Source organism: Fusarium phalaenopsidis, assembly GCF_050370095.1.
Source record: "Fusarium phalaenopsidis strain FUZ10S chromosome Unknown contig_32278, whole genome shotgun sequence".
Lineage (NCBI taxonomy): Eukaryota > Fungi > Ascomycota > Sordariomycetes > Hypocreales > Nectriaceae > Fusarium > Fusarium phalaenopsidis.
The window spans coordinates 1,604,387-1,619,193 of NW_028145417.1; the positions used below are offsets into that span (position 1 = coordinate 1,604,387).

General features: G+C 51.9%; 5 protein-coding genes across 5 annotated transcripts; 4 read left to right on the forward strand and 1 right to left on the reverse strand.

The window, feature by feature from the left end:
• Positions 1 to 709: 709 nt before the first annotated feature.
• On the forward strand, positions 710 to 2,285 carry LRP88_01107 (major facilitator superfamily domain-containing protein; the record flags this gene model as incomplete). Its single annotated transcript, XM_083237805.1, has 3 exons — positions 710 to 1,018; positions 1,130 to 1,531; positions 1,590 to 2,285. The coding sequence occupies 3 exons, from the start codon at positions 710 to 712 to the stop codon at positions 2,283 to 2,285; spliced, it is 1,407 nt and encodes a 468-aa protein (XP_083106310.1).
• A 1,275-nt stretch (positions 2,286 to 3,560) lies between these two features.
• Positions 3,561 to 6,022, forward strand: LRP88_01108 (uncharacterized protein; the record flags this gene model as incomplete). Its single annotated transcript, XM_083237806.1, has 6 exons — positions 3,561 to 3,998; positions 4,049 to 4,199; positions 4,248 to 4,467; positions 4,646 to 5,202; positions 5,285 to 5,382; positions 5,432 to 6,022. The coding sequence occupies 6 exons, from the start codon at positions 3,561 to 3,563 to the stop codon at positions 6,020 to 6,022; spliced, it is 2,055 nt and encodes a 684-aa protein (XP_083106311.1).
• A 158-nt stretch (positions 6,023 to 6,180) lies between these two features.
• On the reverse strand, positions 6,181 to 7,248 carry LRP88_01109 (Gfo/Idh/MocA family protein; the record flags this gene model as incomplete). Its single annotated transcript, XM_083237807.1, has 1 exon — positions 6,181 to 7,248. One exon carries the CDS (start codon positions 7,246 to 7,248, stop codon positions 6,181 to 6,183), a length of 1,068 nt encoding a protein of 355 aa, XP_083106312.1.
• An 860-nt stretch (positions 7,249 to 8,108) lies between these two features.
• On the forward strand, positions 8,109 to 10,665 carry LRP88_01110 (adenylosuccinase ADE13; the record flags this gene model as incomplete). The annotated part of the gene is made up of 17 exons (XM_083237808.1): positions 8,109 to 8,426; positions 8,489 to 8,500; positions 8,555 to 8,735; positions 8,791 to 8,853; positions 8,904 to 8,929; positions 8,981 to 9,038; positions 9,088 to 9,121; positions 9,208 to 9,283; positions 9,339 to 9,358; positions 9,414 to 9,561; positions 9,615 to 9,632; positions 9,682 to 9,799; positions 9,932 to 10,071; positions 10,188 to 10,228; positions 10,278 to 10,335; positions 10,395 to 10,486; positions 10,542 to 10,665. 17 exons carry the CDS (start codon positions 8,109 to 8,111, stop codon positions 10,663 to 10,665), a joined length of 1,527 nt encoding a protein of 508 aa, XP_083106313.1.
• A 1,361-nt stretch (positions 10,666 to 12,026) lies between these two features.
• LRP88_01111 (uncharacterized protein) lies at positions 12,027 to 14,720 on the forward strand (the record flags this gene model as incomplete). The annotated part of the gene is made up of 2 exons (XM_083237809.1): positions 12,027 to 12,236; positions 12,291 to 14,720. The coding sequence occupies 2 exons, from the start codon at positions 12,027 to 12,029 to the stop codon at positions 14,718 to 14,720; spliced, it is 2,640 nt and encodes an 879-aa protein (XP_083106314.1).
• Between the last annotated feature and the right edge of the window lie 87 nt (positions 14,721 to 14,807).

Here is a 14,807-nt window from a genome sequence, read left to right on the forward strand (position 1 = left end):
CAAAAGCCACGACCCAATGGCCCGACGCCAGCGCGGTCTGGACTGTCAAGGGGGGCAGATGAGAGTGGTGCATGGTGGAGGACAAACCCCAACAAGGGGGTCAGAGGCCCCAGCCACCGAGAGCTGCGTCCTGGGCGACACCGGCAGAGCGGCAATTGGACTCTGGGGCCAAGACTTGTTGAAAAATATGCTTAATAGGGCTGCTCCGCCCCAGGCCCTACGCGTGTCCTAATCCTACAGCAGCCATGCCCGATGCTGAAGAGTGGGCAACGGACCTGGCGATCCCTACAATCCCGCTTACCTACAGCTGCCTCGCCGGAGAAAGTGACCCAAGAATGAGACCACAAAGCATCCACCAGAGGCACAGTGCTAGACGAAACCGTGACGTCACGAGACCATTCTTGCTACCCGAGACTTAGCCGCGTGCTTCCCCAAATGGCTATTCATCACGGAATTACCTGGCCCCTACTCCTGGACGGCTATCTCAAGTTTCGGCTAAACTTCTGGCTTGGCGCGGGGAACTCGTTCCGAGAAGTGACAGAACGAGGATCGAGTATCCACATGATTGTCCTCGTGTAGAGCTTCAAAAGGAGAGTTCGTCTCTCTTCTCGAGAGACTGACAATGCTTCTCTGTCATCTGCCGCCCTAGATCGAGGGATCCCTTGTCTTCTGTCAGACGCATCTTCTTTTCAGCCGCTTCAGCTCCACAATGACGGCTGCCAGCGCTTCCACTGCCGTGATTGGCTCCGTCGAGCTGACCTCTGTCAGCCCATTCCCTGCGACGGTGGCTAAGTCGTCGTCCAGTGGCTTCTTCGATACACAACCACGACGTCTTGGATCTAATCAGCATGACGGCGCCAATACCGGCTCTGACGACAATGGACTTGAGAGTATCGCTGCTCATACCGCTCCAGTCGAAGTGGTGGAGAGCTGGAGGTATCCGCGCTCAAATGTGTTCAAGACGGGTGCCACATTCTGGAGCATGCTGACTTCTGGTGCCAATGATGCTGCCTACGGTGTAAGACGCGGTAAACTTCATCGATTATTCATCCACTAACACATTTCATAGGCTCTTATTCCATACGTATGGCACCCTTTCCTATCTTTTGACTCTGACTAATCGTTGCAGTTGGAAAAATACTATGATCTCAGCTACATTGTCGTCTCCCTCATTTTCCTGTCCCCGTTTGTCGGGTATATCCTTGCAGCCGCCATAAACAACATGCTGCATAGAAAGATTGGCCAGCGGGGCATAGGTGTTACTTGTGGAATATGTCACATCATTGCCTATATCATCATTTGCCTCCACCCTCCTTACCCACTGCTGGTCTTGGCCTACGCCGTCGCTGGCTTTGGCAATGGTATCAGTGATGCTGCCTGGAATGCTTGGGTTGGCAACTTGGATAGGGCAAACGAGACCTTGGGTTTTCTCCACGCGTTCTATGGTATTGGTGGCACCATTAGCCCTCTCATTGCTACCAGCTTGATTACCAAGGCCAATCTGCCGTGGTATAACTTTTACTATGTGATGGTGAGATTCTTCTGTCATGATTTGAACTCATGAAGCAGATTGCTAAATACTCCTGTAGATCGGTCTCGCCGTCGTTGAGCTCACTACCTGCACATGGGCTTTCTGGTCCAACGGAGGTGAAGTCTACCGCAGGACAATGGAGGCAAGCAACGAAAACCACGAAGGCATGAAGCAGGCACTATTCCAGATGCCTTACGCTCGCGTCACCTGGCTCTGCGCCGCCTTTCTGCTTGCCTATGTTGGAGTTGAGGTGTCCCTTGGTGGCTGGGTTGTCCAGTTCATGATCCGCGTTCGTAACGCTGATGCGTTCCCGGCCGGAATGACATCTGTCGGCTTTTGGCTGGGACTCACTCTTGGCCGTGCCATCCTGGGATTTGTGACCCCATTGCTCGGCGTCAAGATTGCCGTTGCCCTTTACCTACCAGCCACGATGGCCCTGGAGCTCGTCTTCTGGCTGGTACCGCAGTTTTATGTCTCTGCCGTTGCTGTTGCCTTCCAGGGATTCTTCATTGGGCCTCTTTTCCCTGCTGTCGTCATCGCCACCACCAAGATGTTGCCTAAGCATCTGCATGTCAGCACCATCGGGTTTGCCGCAGCTTTTGGTGGGAGCGGAGCGGCTGTGCTGCCTTTTGCGGTCGGTGCCATTGCTCAGGCAAAGGGTGTCCAGGTTCTCCAGCCAATCATTCTTGCGCTCCTGGCGACGCTCCTGGCTTTGTGGCTCTGCCTGCCCAGGATTGGAAAGAAGAGGGACTAGGCGGGCAATACAATGCCTGCAAAACTACGTGGCGTGTATAGAAGTAGTAACTATGTTAGAACCGGGTCCTTACCTATGGGAACTACTAGTACCCGGCCATTCTAGCAGGTTGTGATGAGAGGAGAGCTTCAGGGGGAAAGGAGGTCTTGCACATTATAGGTCACCCACCACGAAGAGTACATAAGAATAATGCCTGCTACGACAGACGTAGTTGACCAAAGAGTTGTAAAAATAGCAAAAGTTATCGAATACCAATCGCGGCCTTGGCATCATGTCATTCTTCTACACGATGATGTTTTGCCAAGATACTGTAAGTAGGCAGCGTAACGCGACGGCCCGGCCCATAAGGCAACATTGGTCGGAGACTATGCCATTCTCTCGCGGCTTGGCACAATCGCTAGTCGAGTTAGCTTCTAATGGGTTTCCTAGCTACGTGTTCAAATGTTGTCCTTATGGCTGACTTTTTGACCATCACTCCACCCTACAGCATTGTGAGCTGTCTGGATTGACAAGTGACAGGCGGTCCTCAAGCCTCATGCTTGCTAGGGGTCTTTGCGCTTTTCAGCTCTTTACCCCGCACCTTTCATCATAATGTGACAAGAGAGTCAACCAATAGGTGGTGTCGTCGCCTCAAGACAATAGTGAGGATGTGGCGAGCCATGTCTTACTCTCGCAATTCGAGGCCTCCCGAGGACAAGCATGTGATGGCCAACAACTTGGCTCCCTTTCACGTAACATGAAGGTGGCAAAAGCGGCAACTAGAGCCACGGAGCTGACAAGCCGCTATTGAAGTAACTGGCTGACAGTGTGTTGTGATGCGGATTCACATACCTAGGCCATAACCTCGTACCCAACGGCATTGTGGCATTGTCAAACTTTCTAAATTCTCACCACCTCGTAACAGTCAGCTCCCGAAACAGACGGACTTGGACGAGCGTGGGCATTTTGTGGCTGGCTGACGCTGGGCGGAGCAGGGCCTAGACCATCTGCGAGTCGGCCGATGGTCTCGATCTAGTTTGGGCGCATACCTGCTTATCGATCGACGAAATCAATCACAATGGGTTGGTGGGTGAATGAAACATGCTTGAAGTATATAAAATGATTGAAATAGAATATAGGAATAGGTTGAGAGACTCTTCAAGCTATCCCGTCCACTATAGAGCGGGAGAATCTTGAAACCTTGAAATCCTATCTCGACTTCCACCACTACCCGTACCCGGCGCATTTTCGTCTTCTCGTATTGTTTAGCAGCTGTACTATATACCACAGACTATCATGTCAGCAACTGTGGAGGCACCAGGGCCCATCCCAACCCTGCAGGATTCTATCCAGCAGCTCGGTCAACTCGTCAAGGACCCTAAGAGCGAGCTGGACGAGAAGGAGTTGCCTGGACTGGACAAGCTTATTGTGGACTGGTATGATGATGATACTGAAGTGACCAAGGAGGCCTTTGCCCGCCGAATCCTTCAGGTCTTTCGAGATTCCACACACAGCGAAGTCTACGACGATGTCAAGTCTAAGCTTCCGGGGCAAAGGGGGACAGTTCTTGACAAGTTCGTCGATGGAGACATCTCAGCCAAAGATGCTGGTGCTCTCCTCGCGGAATTGGAGGGCACACCCGCAGGAGCACCCCCTGCGTCGGGTCTTCATGTCCAAAACTTGTTCCTGAGCTCTGCAAAGAAGGAGGCGGCGCCTGGCAGAAAGTTTATCAAGGTGAGAAGCTGCTTTTCAAGCTCTCAAGCTCAAAAGTCTGACGAAAACAGGGTGAAGTTGAAAACCAGGTGTTTGAAAACTGGGGTCGGACGGTGAAGAACACTCCCGCAGTCACCTACTATCCCGAGAACACCGCCGAGATTCAAACCATTGTTCGCGATGCAGTCAAGAATGGCAGCGGTGTTCGAGTATCGGGCTTCCGTAAGCTATCACAGCCCTTGAACTGTTGCTTCCGCTAATAACTTGCAGGCCATTCCTGGGCCCCTGTTTTTGGGCGGAACGGAAAATTCGGACAGAAGAACAACGGAGATGTTCTCATCTCGACCTTGACCGAGCATAACGCTGGTGTGCTGCCAAACTTTACTTCACTGCCTTCGAGCCTTTTTCAACCCAAGGAAACCGAGCTCAACCACATCAAGATCGTCGATGCGGCTTATGTGGGTGGTCAAGCTCTCAGTGGAGGGAAGAAGTACGTTCGTGTTGGTACATCTACTACGAATGAGCAGTTCCGACGTTGGTGTATCAACGAAGGGAATGTTACCCTGCCCATGAACATTATCGAGGTGGAGATTACCTTTGGTGGCAGTAATGCCACCATTTGGTAAGTAATGTCCTCCTAGACTCAAGCTTGCTACTGACTTGTCTAGTCACGGTGCTGGTATCAAGCATCCCACGTTGAGTGATCTTGTGCGATGCATCGAATACGTCGACGTTCAGGGCGAGGTGCGGACCGTGAACATGGCTGATGCTAAGTTGCTTAAGGCGGCTAGCGGCTGCTTCGGTTTACTTGGTGTTGTCACTCACATTACGTTCGAGTGCGGCGCCATGTCGACAGCAGTCATGTTTCCAGTGAAGCTTGATGTCGTCGAAGCTATTCCACCTCCGCCTGAGATGAAGGACTCGGACATCCCCGAGCCCCTTCGCCAATCTCGCACTGAGCAGCAAAAGCAGACGGACGTGCAAAACTTTGAGCGTCGTGCGAACGAGGACTTCTACGCCGAATGGTTCTGGTTCCCCTACTCAAGCCAGGTGTGGGTGAATACCTGGAAGACAGATAACAACACCAAGGATGTTGTCAACTACCCCAGCACCGCCAAAACTTTCATTCAAGTTCTTGGAACTGTCATCATGAACATGGGGCAGAATGTCTTGCAAAAGATTGATGCGCTGCAAGCCAGGCCACATATGCAGACAACCTTTTTGTGTAAGTTGATTCACCTCTCTGCCTATGATGCGGCTGACAGAAGTAGCATGGCTGGCGATGAAGAACCTTGATGAACGCAAAGCGGGCGAGAAACCAATCAGGACTCTGCTACCCAATGCACTTCACTTCCAGCGAGGCGTGCAGAACATTCGAGTGCGCGATCTCGAAGTAGAGATTCCCGTAAGTTAGGTGCATAGTTCGGATGTCAGTCTTGTACTAATAGGAATAGCTCCACGCAAAGAAGGGCACAACTGATCAACGCGATTATACCAATGTCCGGCGTGCATGGTGGGATGCTATCAAAACCTGTTACGCCAACGCCGACACCTGTCCCATGAGAATGCCTCTCGAGATGCGCATCATGGGTTCAAGCGAAGTCACCATGGCACCACAGAGAGGCCATAAGCTCGGAACTTGCGCAATCGAGATCCTTACACTCAGAGCCGTTGCTGATATCTGGGAGCCCTATGCCCAGCAGGTCCTGGACAAGTGGGCAATCTACAAGGACAACGATGGCAAGCAAATTGTTGTCAGGCCGCACTGGGCAAAGGAGTGGTACCAGTACAAGGTCAACGGCAAGCCCTGGGTTGAGAGGCTGCGCAACGAAGTCTACAAGAGTGAGATTGCAGAGTTTAAGGGGTTGATGACGGAGATTGGAAAGAAGCATGGCTGGACGCTTGCGGACCTCAAGAAGACGTTCTCGAACGAGGTTCTAGATTATTTGTACCTAGACGACGTTGCAGTTTCCCAGACAAAGAAGCAGTCGCAGGTTCAAGTGAAGGAAGTGCCGGTGGCGGCCGCAACAAAGGCCGGCAGTTAAGGCATTAGAAGAGCTTAAACCAGATCAGCATATCAGAAATCATCCATTTCCCGAATCAATTTGAACAATGATAGTATTCTCCTAGAAAAGGATACGGCTAACTACACTCATCATCTCTACCTCTTCTAATTAGTGTCCCGAGATTATGCTATTCTTCCTCAAAAGTCAAACGAGTCAATATCTACAGTCTTGTTCTCCTCGAGAGCTTCCTTGATAGCCTGACAGACAACAAGTGCGGCGAGTCCAGCCTCTGGGGTGCAACTCGGTGTCTCCTGGCCACGAATGACCTTGACAAAGTGATCCAACTGCAGCTCAAAGGGAATTCCTTCGGGTACTGGGATTTTCTGTTGAACCATCTCCTGATTCCATGACTTCTGAGTTCCCGCATAGGACCAGGTCGTCATGTCTGGCACGCTAAGTACCGCATCGGTTCCGAAAACGCGGTAGAAATCCTGACCGGATTTAGGTATCAGAGGGTTCTCTCCGGTACCGGCCTCGAAGTTGTAGGGCGATGGGAGATTGTCAGAGACGAGAAAGCTGCCCACGGCACCAGACTTGAAGCGGAGCGTGAGAACGGCTCCCTCTTCTGCTTCAAACCCACGTTGGGAGATTGTCTTTTCGGCGTGAACACGAGTGATTGGGCCGAATAGATAATGAAGCAGATCTACCTCGTGGATGAGATTGATCAGAACGACGCCTCCGGTTTGTTGTCTCCGCCAATCTGCTGGCGGGTCAAAGTAGTTCAGGGGCTTATATGTTGCCCAGATGCCGTTGATAGCGATGATTCTTCCCAGAGATCCAGAGGAGACAGTCTGTTTAGCAGTCACCATGTAAGGGTTGAATCGTCGATGGTGTCCAACAATAGCTTTGACACTGGATTGCTTCAGATGCTGTAGTAGCTCCTTGCCACTTGATATATCGGTGCAGAATGGCTTTTCGATCAAGATGTGAACACCTCCATCGGAAAGCTCCCTGGACAACGGGACATGAGTGTGATTGGGCGTGCAAATGATGGCTGCTTCTGGCTTGTTGGGGGATTGCAACATCTCGGCCACGGACTTGAAGTAGGCAACGCCCAGTTCTTGGGCCAGCGTCTGTCCAGCAGGCATCAGGTCAACAATAGCCACCAGCTCGGCTTCTTTGCTCTCGACGACGGTCTTGGCATGTCGAGGTCCAATCAATCCAACGCCAATGACGGCAAACTTGATGCGTGGTTGTGAAGACATGATGACGAGCGAGTCAGATATTCCAGTTGCTTGAATTACTGGGCGAATCCTTGCAACTCTAGTTACGGAGGAGCCAGACGATTTATACTATGAAGGTACCCCAACTTGTCGGGGCTGAAGCTGAATGTTTCTGCCAAAACGTTTACCCCAGCCAACAAGGATCTCCAACGTGGGGATGAATGCGCTAAGCCGATGCTATCATGATCCACCGTTCGGTTAACTGGTAAACCTTCTCCCGACTGGGCAACTTCTGATGAGTTCGTAACTTCATAAGACCAAAGACTCTCCAACAAGCCATCCAAAACCAATCGAGTTTTTCCCCTGTGCGCACTTCGCTTTCGGTTGTAGTTTCTTGGCTCATCTGCAAAAAGAAAATAGCAGGGATCGGCTTTTTGAGAACAGTCCCATTCGATGCTGCACTTAGTGGTCCGACTCCCATATTTTTCATGGTTACGGTAGCGCCAACACCAGGCAACGTCGATTTGCCACTGCTAAACAGCTCACGGGTTGCGAGACATGATGAGTGGATGTTCAATAGCCTGAGAATCTTTTAGGGAGTTTCCGTCTTACTGTCCGTTTTCCTCCGGAGGCTTCGGCTGAAGAATGATGCAGACATGATCTGTTGTTGAAGAATGAGATTCAGCTCGGTTGCGTGTCGCTGAGATGAGGCTTGTGGGGCTTCAAGATCAGCTCATGCGCTCCGTACCTACCCGAGAGTTTCTACTAATGCCTCAGGCAGCAAGCGACTTCGGCAATCAAAACTCAATCTTTTCTTTGGTGGGGCCGGGCGAGAGGGTTCACAAGCTCCTTCAAAAACATCGCAACATTATCCATTCGTGACATCACCACCGAGTAACAACATGTCCGAGGATCACCAGAAGCAGATCGAGGAGCTGCAGCAGCAGCTCCAGAAGCTCCAGGCTCAGAACAATCCCCAGTACGATGGCTACCAGACCTCTCTGACCACCCGCTACTGCAGTGCGGCCATGTCGAACCTTTTCAGCCAGCGTTCCAGACATTCGACCTGGCGCAAGCTTTGGCTGGGTCTTGCTGAGAGCGAGAAGGAGCTCGGAATTGACACCATCTCCGCCGAGGCCCTGGAAGAGATGAGGGCTCATCTCACCGTCACTGACTCGGATTTCGAGGTCGCCCGTGTTGAGGAGAAGATTCGTAGACATGTACGTCCAGCCCAATTGATGAATATCTATCACTTATTTGGTGCTGACCAGTGCTCGTGTAGGATGTCATGGCTGTAAGCTTTGTGCCGTGCCAGGGTCTATGAAAGTCCCGACTAATGCTGGAATAGCACGTCCATGCGTTCGGAGCCGTGGCCCCATCCGCTGCAGGGATCATTCACTATGGCGCAACCAGCTGCTTCGTCACTGACAACGCCGAGCTGATTCTCATGCGAGAGGCCATGGACCTTCTTCTCAAGAAGCTGGCCAAGGTCATTTCGAACCTGTCTGCCTTTGCTCTGAAGTGGAAGGGTAATGATCCTGCAAACGAGTGCCCAATAGTTACCCCCTGCTGACATCCCTGTAGAGGAGCCTACCCTTGCCTACACTCATCTTCAGGCTGCTCAGCTGATCACTGTCGGAAAGCGAGGTGAGTTCAAAGTGATGGTATGCCTGGATACATGACTAACATCACGGTAGCCGCTCAATGGGTCCAGGACCTCATGGTATGTCAAAGATGATTACAATCCACTAGACAGAGCTCTAAATATGCCCAGTTCGACCTTGAGAGCATTGAGCAAGTTCGAAAGGACCTCAAGTTCCGAGGTGCTCAAGGTAGGTCCTCTGGCTTTCTTTCAACATTCGGTAATTAACAGCTGAGTAGGAACCACTGGAACACAGGCCTCGTTCCTGGAGATGTAAGTAGACGCCACTTTGAGACTGTTGACGCCAGCCGGTCTATTGAGATGCTTGTGCTCGGGGATGCTAACCTTTCTACTTGCAGCTTCCAGGGAGATTCTGCCAAGTGTGACAAGCTCAACGACCTCCTGTGCGAGAAGTTCGGATTCCCTGCTTGCTATGTAAGTTGACATCTATCGGATATCTGACAGAGCAACATGTGCTAACATTGAGCAGGACGTGTCCACCCAGACCTAGTAAGCCGACTTTTTTCTATCGCTAATATAGGAGTCCGCTGACCTGAAGTTAAAGCACCCGCAAGGTCGACCTGGTTGTTGCCAACGCCGTTGCTGGCCTTGGTGCCACTGCACAGAAGATCTGTGGAGACATCAGGCATTTGGCTCACTGGAAGGAGATTGAGGAGCCTTTTGAGAAGTCTCAGATCGGATCTTCGGCTATGGTTAGTATGCCCACGATTACCATGCACTCTTTGCTAACAACAATTTTGTATAGGCCTACAAGAGGAACCCCGTAGGAACACCTTTATCTCCATGTCTGCTTCAATTCTAACCTCGTGTAGATGCGCTCTGAGCGAGTCTACAGTCTGGCTCGTGAGCTTATGTCCAAGCCCACAAACTTTGCCAACACCCTGTCCGACCAGTGGGCGGAGCGTACACTCGACGACTCTGCTATCCGTCGTAAGTAATTCTCCTATTCATCCCTCCTTTCTAGCACACTCAGGTGTGGCGGTGAGCTCCAAAAGCATTGCTCCAAGTGCTTTGTTATCACGTTCAGGAACACTCTCGATCCATCGTTGCTAACACACAAAGGTATCGATATTCCTGAGATGTTCCTCCTCGCCGAGGCTATTCTTATTGGACTCGACAACATCTCGGATGGCCTGGTGGTCTACCCCAAGCGAATCAACGCACGTGTCCAAGAGGAGCTTCCTTTCATGATCACCGAGACTGTGAGTTACTTCCTATGCGTCGGACCAATATCATGGCATTTCCCATCATCAGGAGCCATTGAAGTCCCCGTCAAAGCTACCAGCGTTGAAAAAGCAGAGCTAATCTTTGAGCGTAGATCATCATGAGACTGGTTGCCCAGGGAGCTTCGAGACAGGAGTAAGTAATGAGTGTTTTGGCTGTTAAACACAACTAACGAGTCTCATAGGGCCCACGAGGAAATTCGTGTCCTCTCCCACGAAGCCGGCTACGAGGTCAAGAATGAGGTAAGGCAGACTGACGGTCTTTCTTATTGGCCGTGACTAATAACAGTATTTCACTGCAGGGCAAGCCCAACGACCTGGTCGCTCGCATGAAGAGCAAGGACTTCTTCAAGCCCATCTGGGGTGAGCTGGACAACATGCTCAAGGCCGAGCTGTAAGTGCTGCCTTTACCGGCTTGACCCCAACTGAGACTAATTCATCTTCTCTAGCTACACTGGTCGCAGCGCGGAAATTGTTGACAAGTACTGCGGTCCCGGAGGCCCCGTGGAGAAGAGGCTGGCTCCCTACCAGAAGCACATCCAGGAATCCACCACTGCTCAGCTGAACGTTTAACCATGCAGCTTGAAGAGCTAGTTTTGAATTATGCCTTTATGTAGATGATCCCGGATTCTAGCATAAGGCAAAACCTCAAGAGCACATGTGACTCTTGAGTGAAAATGGAAAAAAAAAAGACTATAGAATTATGCATAATCGAGGGCTAAATGTGGTGATCCAAGTCAATATCCGACCACAAACCCAAAGCAAGATAATGGCCTGTCCAAAATTAAGTTGATCAAGCGATAGACTTGAGACATGCATAAAGACTGTGGGTTACGGTGGTCATGGTCCATTGTTCAGGGTTGACAGAGCCTCCTCGCCTGAGCGCTGTGACAACCCTCCTGGAACCATGTGCGATGATAGAGGATGGTAGCCAAGACTTGGCAGATGAACTCATGATACCCATGTCTGAGCACCCATTTAAGCTTGAATGTCGGGCTGCGTAAGCTCGAGCATCCGGGGAGTCTCATGACACACTGCACGCGAAAGGCACGAAGTGGTGTGTGACAGCGGGGAGTTGATCAAGAGCGCGAATCCCCAAAAAGGCCTAGAACCATCACTCAAGACCTCAAGGAACAGCCAAAAACAACCACATGACACAGAATTGGAGGATCAAAGAGACAGACAGATTGACAGATGTTGTCTTTAAGCTCTTCCCCGCGTTTTGGGGCGGTCAGACCACCCGTTGAGCCGCGCGAGGCGACTGCAAGGGCTTGGCAACGTCACCCAGGATCCGCGTGGCTTGGGCTTTTACCGCGCCCTTGTCTTGCAAGCGCAAACGGGTTATTCCCCTCCTAGACCATCAAATGCCCCGAATAACCGACTTGGTCAGAATACGAGGCATGTTCGCTTGCGGTCGCTGTCAGGCAGATCGACAGGGGAGGCCATGCATCACCAACCTCCTCGTCGCGACATAGCCCTCGCTTCGTCTAGCAACCCTGAATACGTCCAGGGTAATGCAGCATTCACAGCCTGGTAAAGAAGTTGTACCACGTTGGAATCTCAGGTGAGCAGCCACAGTTATGTTGGATGCCATCAGCCAAGCTATCGGTCAAGGTAATTATGCGCGCTGTGATTGTGATTTCCCCGCTCTTTAAGCACACCCAGATAAGCTCGCCTCGTCAAAAGACGCCATCGCCAAGAGAAAGCGGGCGATGGCTGCAACCTTGTCTTTTCGTCTTGGCTTTGTTGTCTCATGTTCCTCTCTCTCACATGCGCGAGGCAGGGATCTGTCTGGGGGTTCTTTAACAAGGTAGAACCCCTTCCCCCCGCATGTCAGCTTCACTTCTCCCCCCTCTCCAGCTTGTTGAGGAGCTTCATTGTCGATTCTCACTCGCAATTGTTCCAGTGGTGATTGCGAGTAACGAGTCTACATCATGTCGGCCACGACAACCACCGCAGCGGCCGAGGCGACCGGGAACAGAGCTCCAAAGCAGGGTGGCATCTTTGAGGGCTTGAACCCAACTATCTTCAATCCCGCCGACCCAGTCATACTCTTCATCATCCAGGCCACCATCGTCATTGCTCTGACGAGGCTGCTCTACTGGCCTTTGAGTAAGATCAAGGAACCGAGAGTCATTGCGGAAGTCATTACTGTGAGTTGAGCGCCCACCGTACGCAAACATAGCTAACGATTGAAGGGTATCCTGCTTGGTCCGTCAGTCTTCGGTCGCGTCCCTGGCTTCACCGATGCCATCTTCCCCAAGGAGGGCATGGCGCCCTTCCGCCTCGCCGCCAACATCGGTCTCATTCTGTACCTGTTCCTCGTCGGAATGGAGATCAACCTGACCTACCTGCTGCGCAATTGGCGTACTGCAGTTGGTGTCGCAACCCTCGACATGGCCATCCCCTTCGGCTGCGGTGTTGCCCTGGCTTACGGCTTGTACCACGAATTCGGCGACGACCCCGAGCTTGCGCCCATCAGCTTTGGCGTCTTTGCGCTCTTCATTGGTGTTGCCATTGCTATTACCGCTTTCCCAGTTCTTTGTCGCATCCTGACGGCTTTGAAGCTGCTCAACACCAACGTGGGCGTCATCGTCCTCACCTCCGGCATCATCAACGACGTTGTCGGCTGGGTCCTCCTCGCTCTCTGCGTTACCCTCGTCAATTCAGGCGCTGGAGTAACTGCAGTCTACATCCTCCTCGTCACCGTCGGCTACTCACTCTTCCTAGCCTACGCTGTTCGCCCATGCTTCATGTGGGTGCTGCGCAAGACGCACAGCTTGGAGAATGGACCTACTGAAGCTGTTGTCGCGTTGACCATCCTCATGGTCTTTGCTTCTGCTTTCTTCACCAGCGTCATCGGTGTTCACTCCATTTTTGGAGCCTTCATGGTCGGACTCATGTGTCCTCACGAGGGAGGTTTTGCCATTAAGCTCACCGAGAAGATTGAGGATCTCATCTCGACGTTGTTTGTCCCTCTCTTCTTTGCGCTTTCGGGCATCAACACCAACCTCTCGCTGCTCGACAGCGGTATTACATGGGGTTATGTCGTCGCCGTCACCGTGACTGCCTTCTTCACCAAGCTCTTTGGCGGCACTATGGGCGCTCGATTGAATGGCCTGGTCTGGCGCGAGTCCGTCACCATTGGAACGCTCATGTCTTGCAAGGGACTTGTCGAGCTGATTGTTCTCAACATTGGTCTACAGGCAAAGATTCTGAGCACTAGGACTTTCACCATCTTTGTCGTAATGGCCCTTGTTACTACTTTCCTCACGACCCCTCTCGTCAGCTGGCTTTATCCGCCATCGTACCAGCGCAAGTTGGAGCTGTGGAAGCAGGGTAAGATTGATTGGGATGGGAACCCTCTCAACCCGCCCGACACGGATGAGAGTGATGAGAGCGACAAGGATGTTGCCAATCGGGTACTTGTTTATCTGCGAACTGATGGATTATCCAGTCTTCTCTCTACCGTGTCTCTTTTTACCGCAGGCCATGCCAAGCGCCCGTCAATTGAAGGAGACTTGCCGGCCCACGGCGAGAAGAGTGCTGTACCTGAAGGCCTCATGTCTAACCCTGGCACGGATGCTCCCAAGCCTCTTCTTCGCATCCACGGATGCCGTCTTGTTGGACTGACCGAGCGCAACTCTTCAGTCATGAAGGTTTCCGAGATTGAGGAATTTGCCAGCCACGATCCCATCATCAAGGCTTTCGGCACATCCGCCAATAACACAACTAGGGATGTCGTCGTGTCTGGTCAGATCTCGGTTGTTCCCGAGAACACATTCGCAGACACTCTCGCGACCGAGGCTACCAAGCTCAAGAGCGACCTCATCTTGGTTCCTTGGAGTGAGACCGGCACCATTTCCGAGCTTCCTTCTTTCTACAGCGCCTCACGGGGAGACCCTCTCGCTAATGGAGATTTCACCCAACTAATGGCCAACATCTTTGACCACGCGAAGCCTATAGCTGCTGTCGGCCTCTTTATTGACAGCACCCTTCTTGATCCCACCGACAGCGACGTGCGACCAACCCGAGCCTTGTCCAGACAGATTTCTGGCATCAGCAAATCCGATGTGCAAGATCCGACCGCCATTCGATTCCATTCTGCCGAAAGCCGTCGCAAGAAGTGCATTCGCGTTCTCTACACCGGTAGCGAGGATGACGTTTACGCTTTCCGACTTGCGTTGCAATTCGCCCAGAACGAGAACATTGACGTCGAGATTATTTCCCTGCCCGACAAGGATGCTTCCGAGGACCTGCATTTTAACCAGATCAAGTCCACAATTCCCGAAGCCATCGTCGATCGGATCAACTTCACCGAGCTGTCGTCCGAGAGGACCGCTACCATCGCTTCGAGTCTTCTAAGCTCTCAACCAGAGGACAAGCAATCCACCATCTTCATCCTCGGTCGTTCGGTTACTGCTCTTGGTGGTGATTCATCTGGTTCTGGATCTAGCAGTATCCGCGGTACTCTTGGTTCAGTTCCCGCCAGCCTCGCCAACGAGATCAAGCGGACAGCTACTTCCAACGTGAGCCTTCTCATCGTTCAGGCAAAGCAGGCTGCGTCGGAGAGGACAGGGATTAACAGGAAGCCCAGCACGGCCTCCCATGCTCACGCTCCCAATTAGGCCGGACATGATGTGTTTATGAATCATGACTTGCGGTATTCCCGCGGAAGCATTTTTCCTCTTTGGGAATACAGGATATCTGTGCGT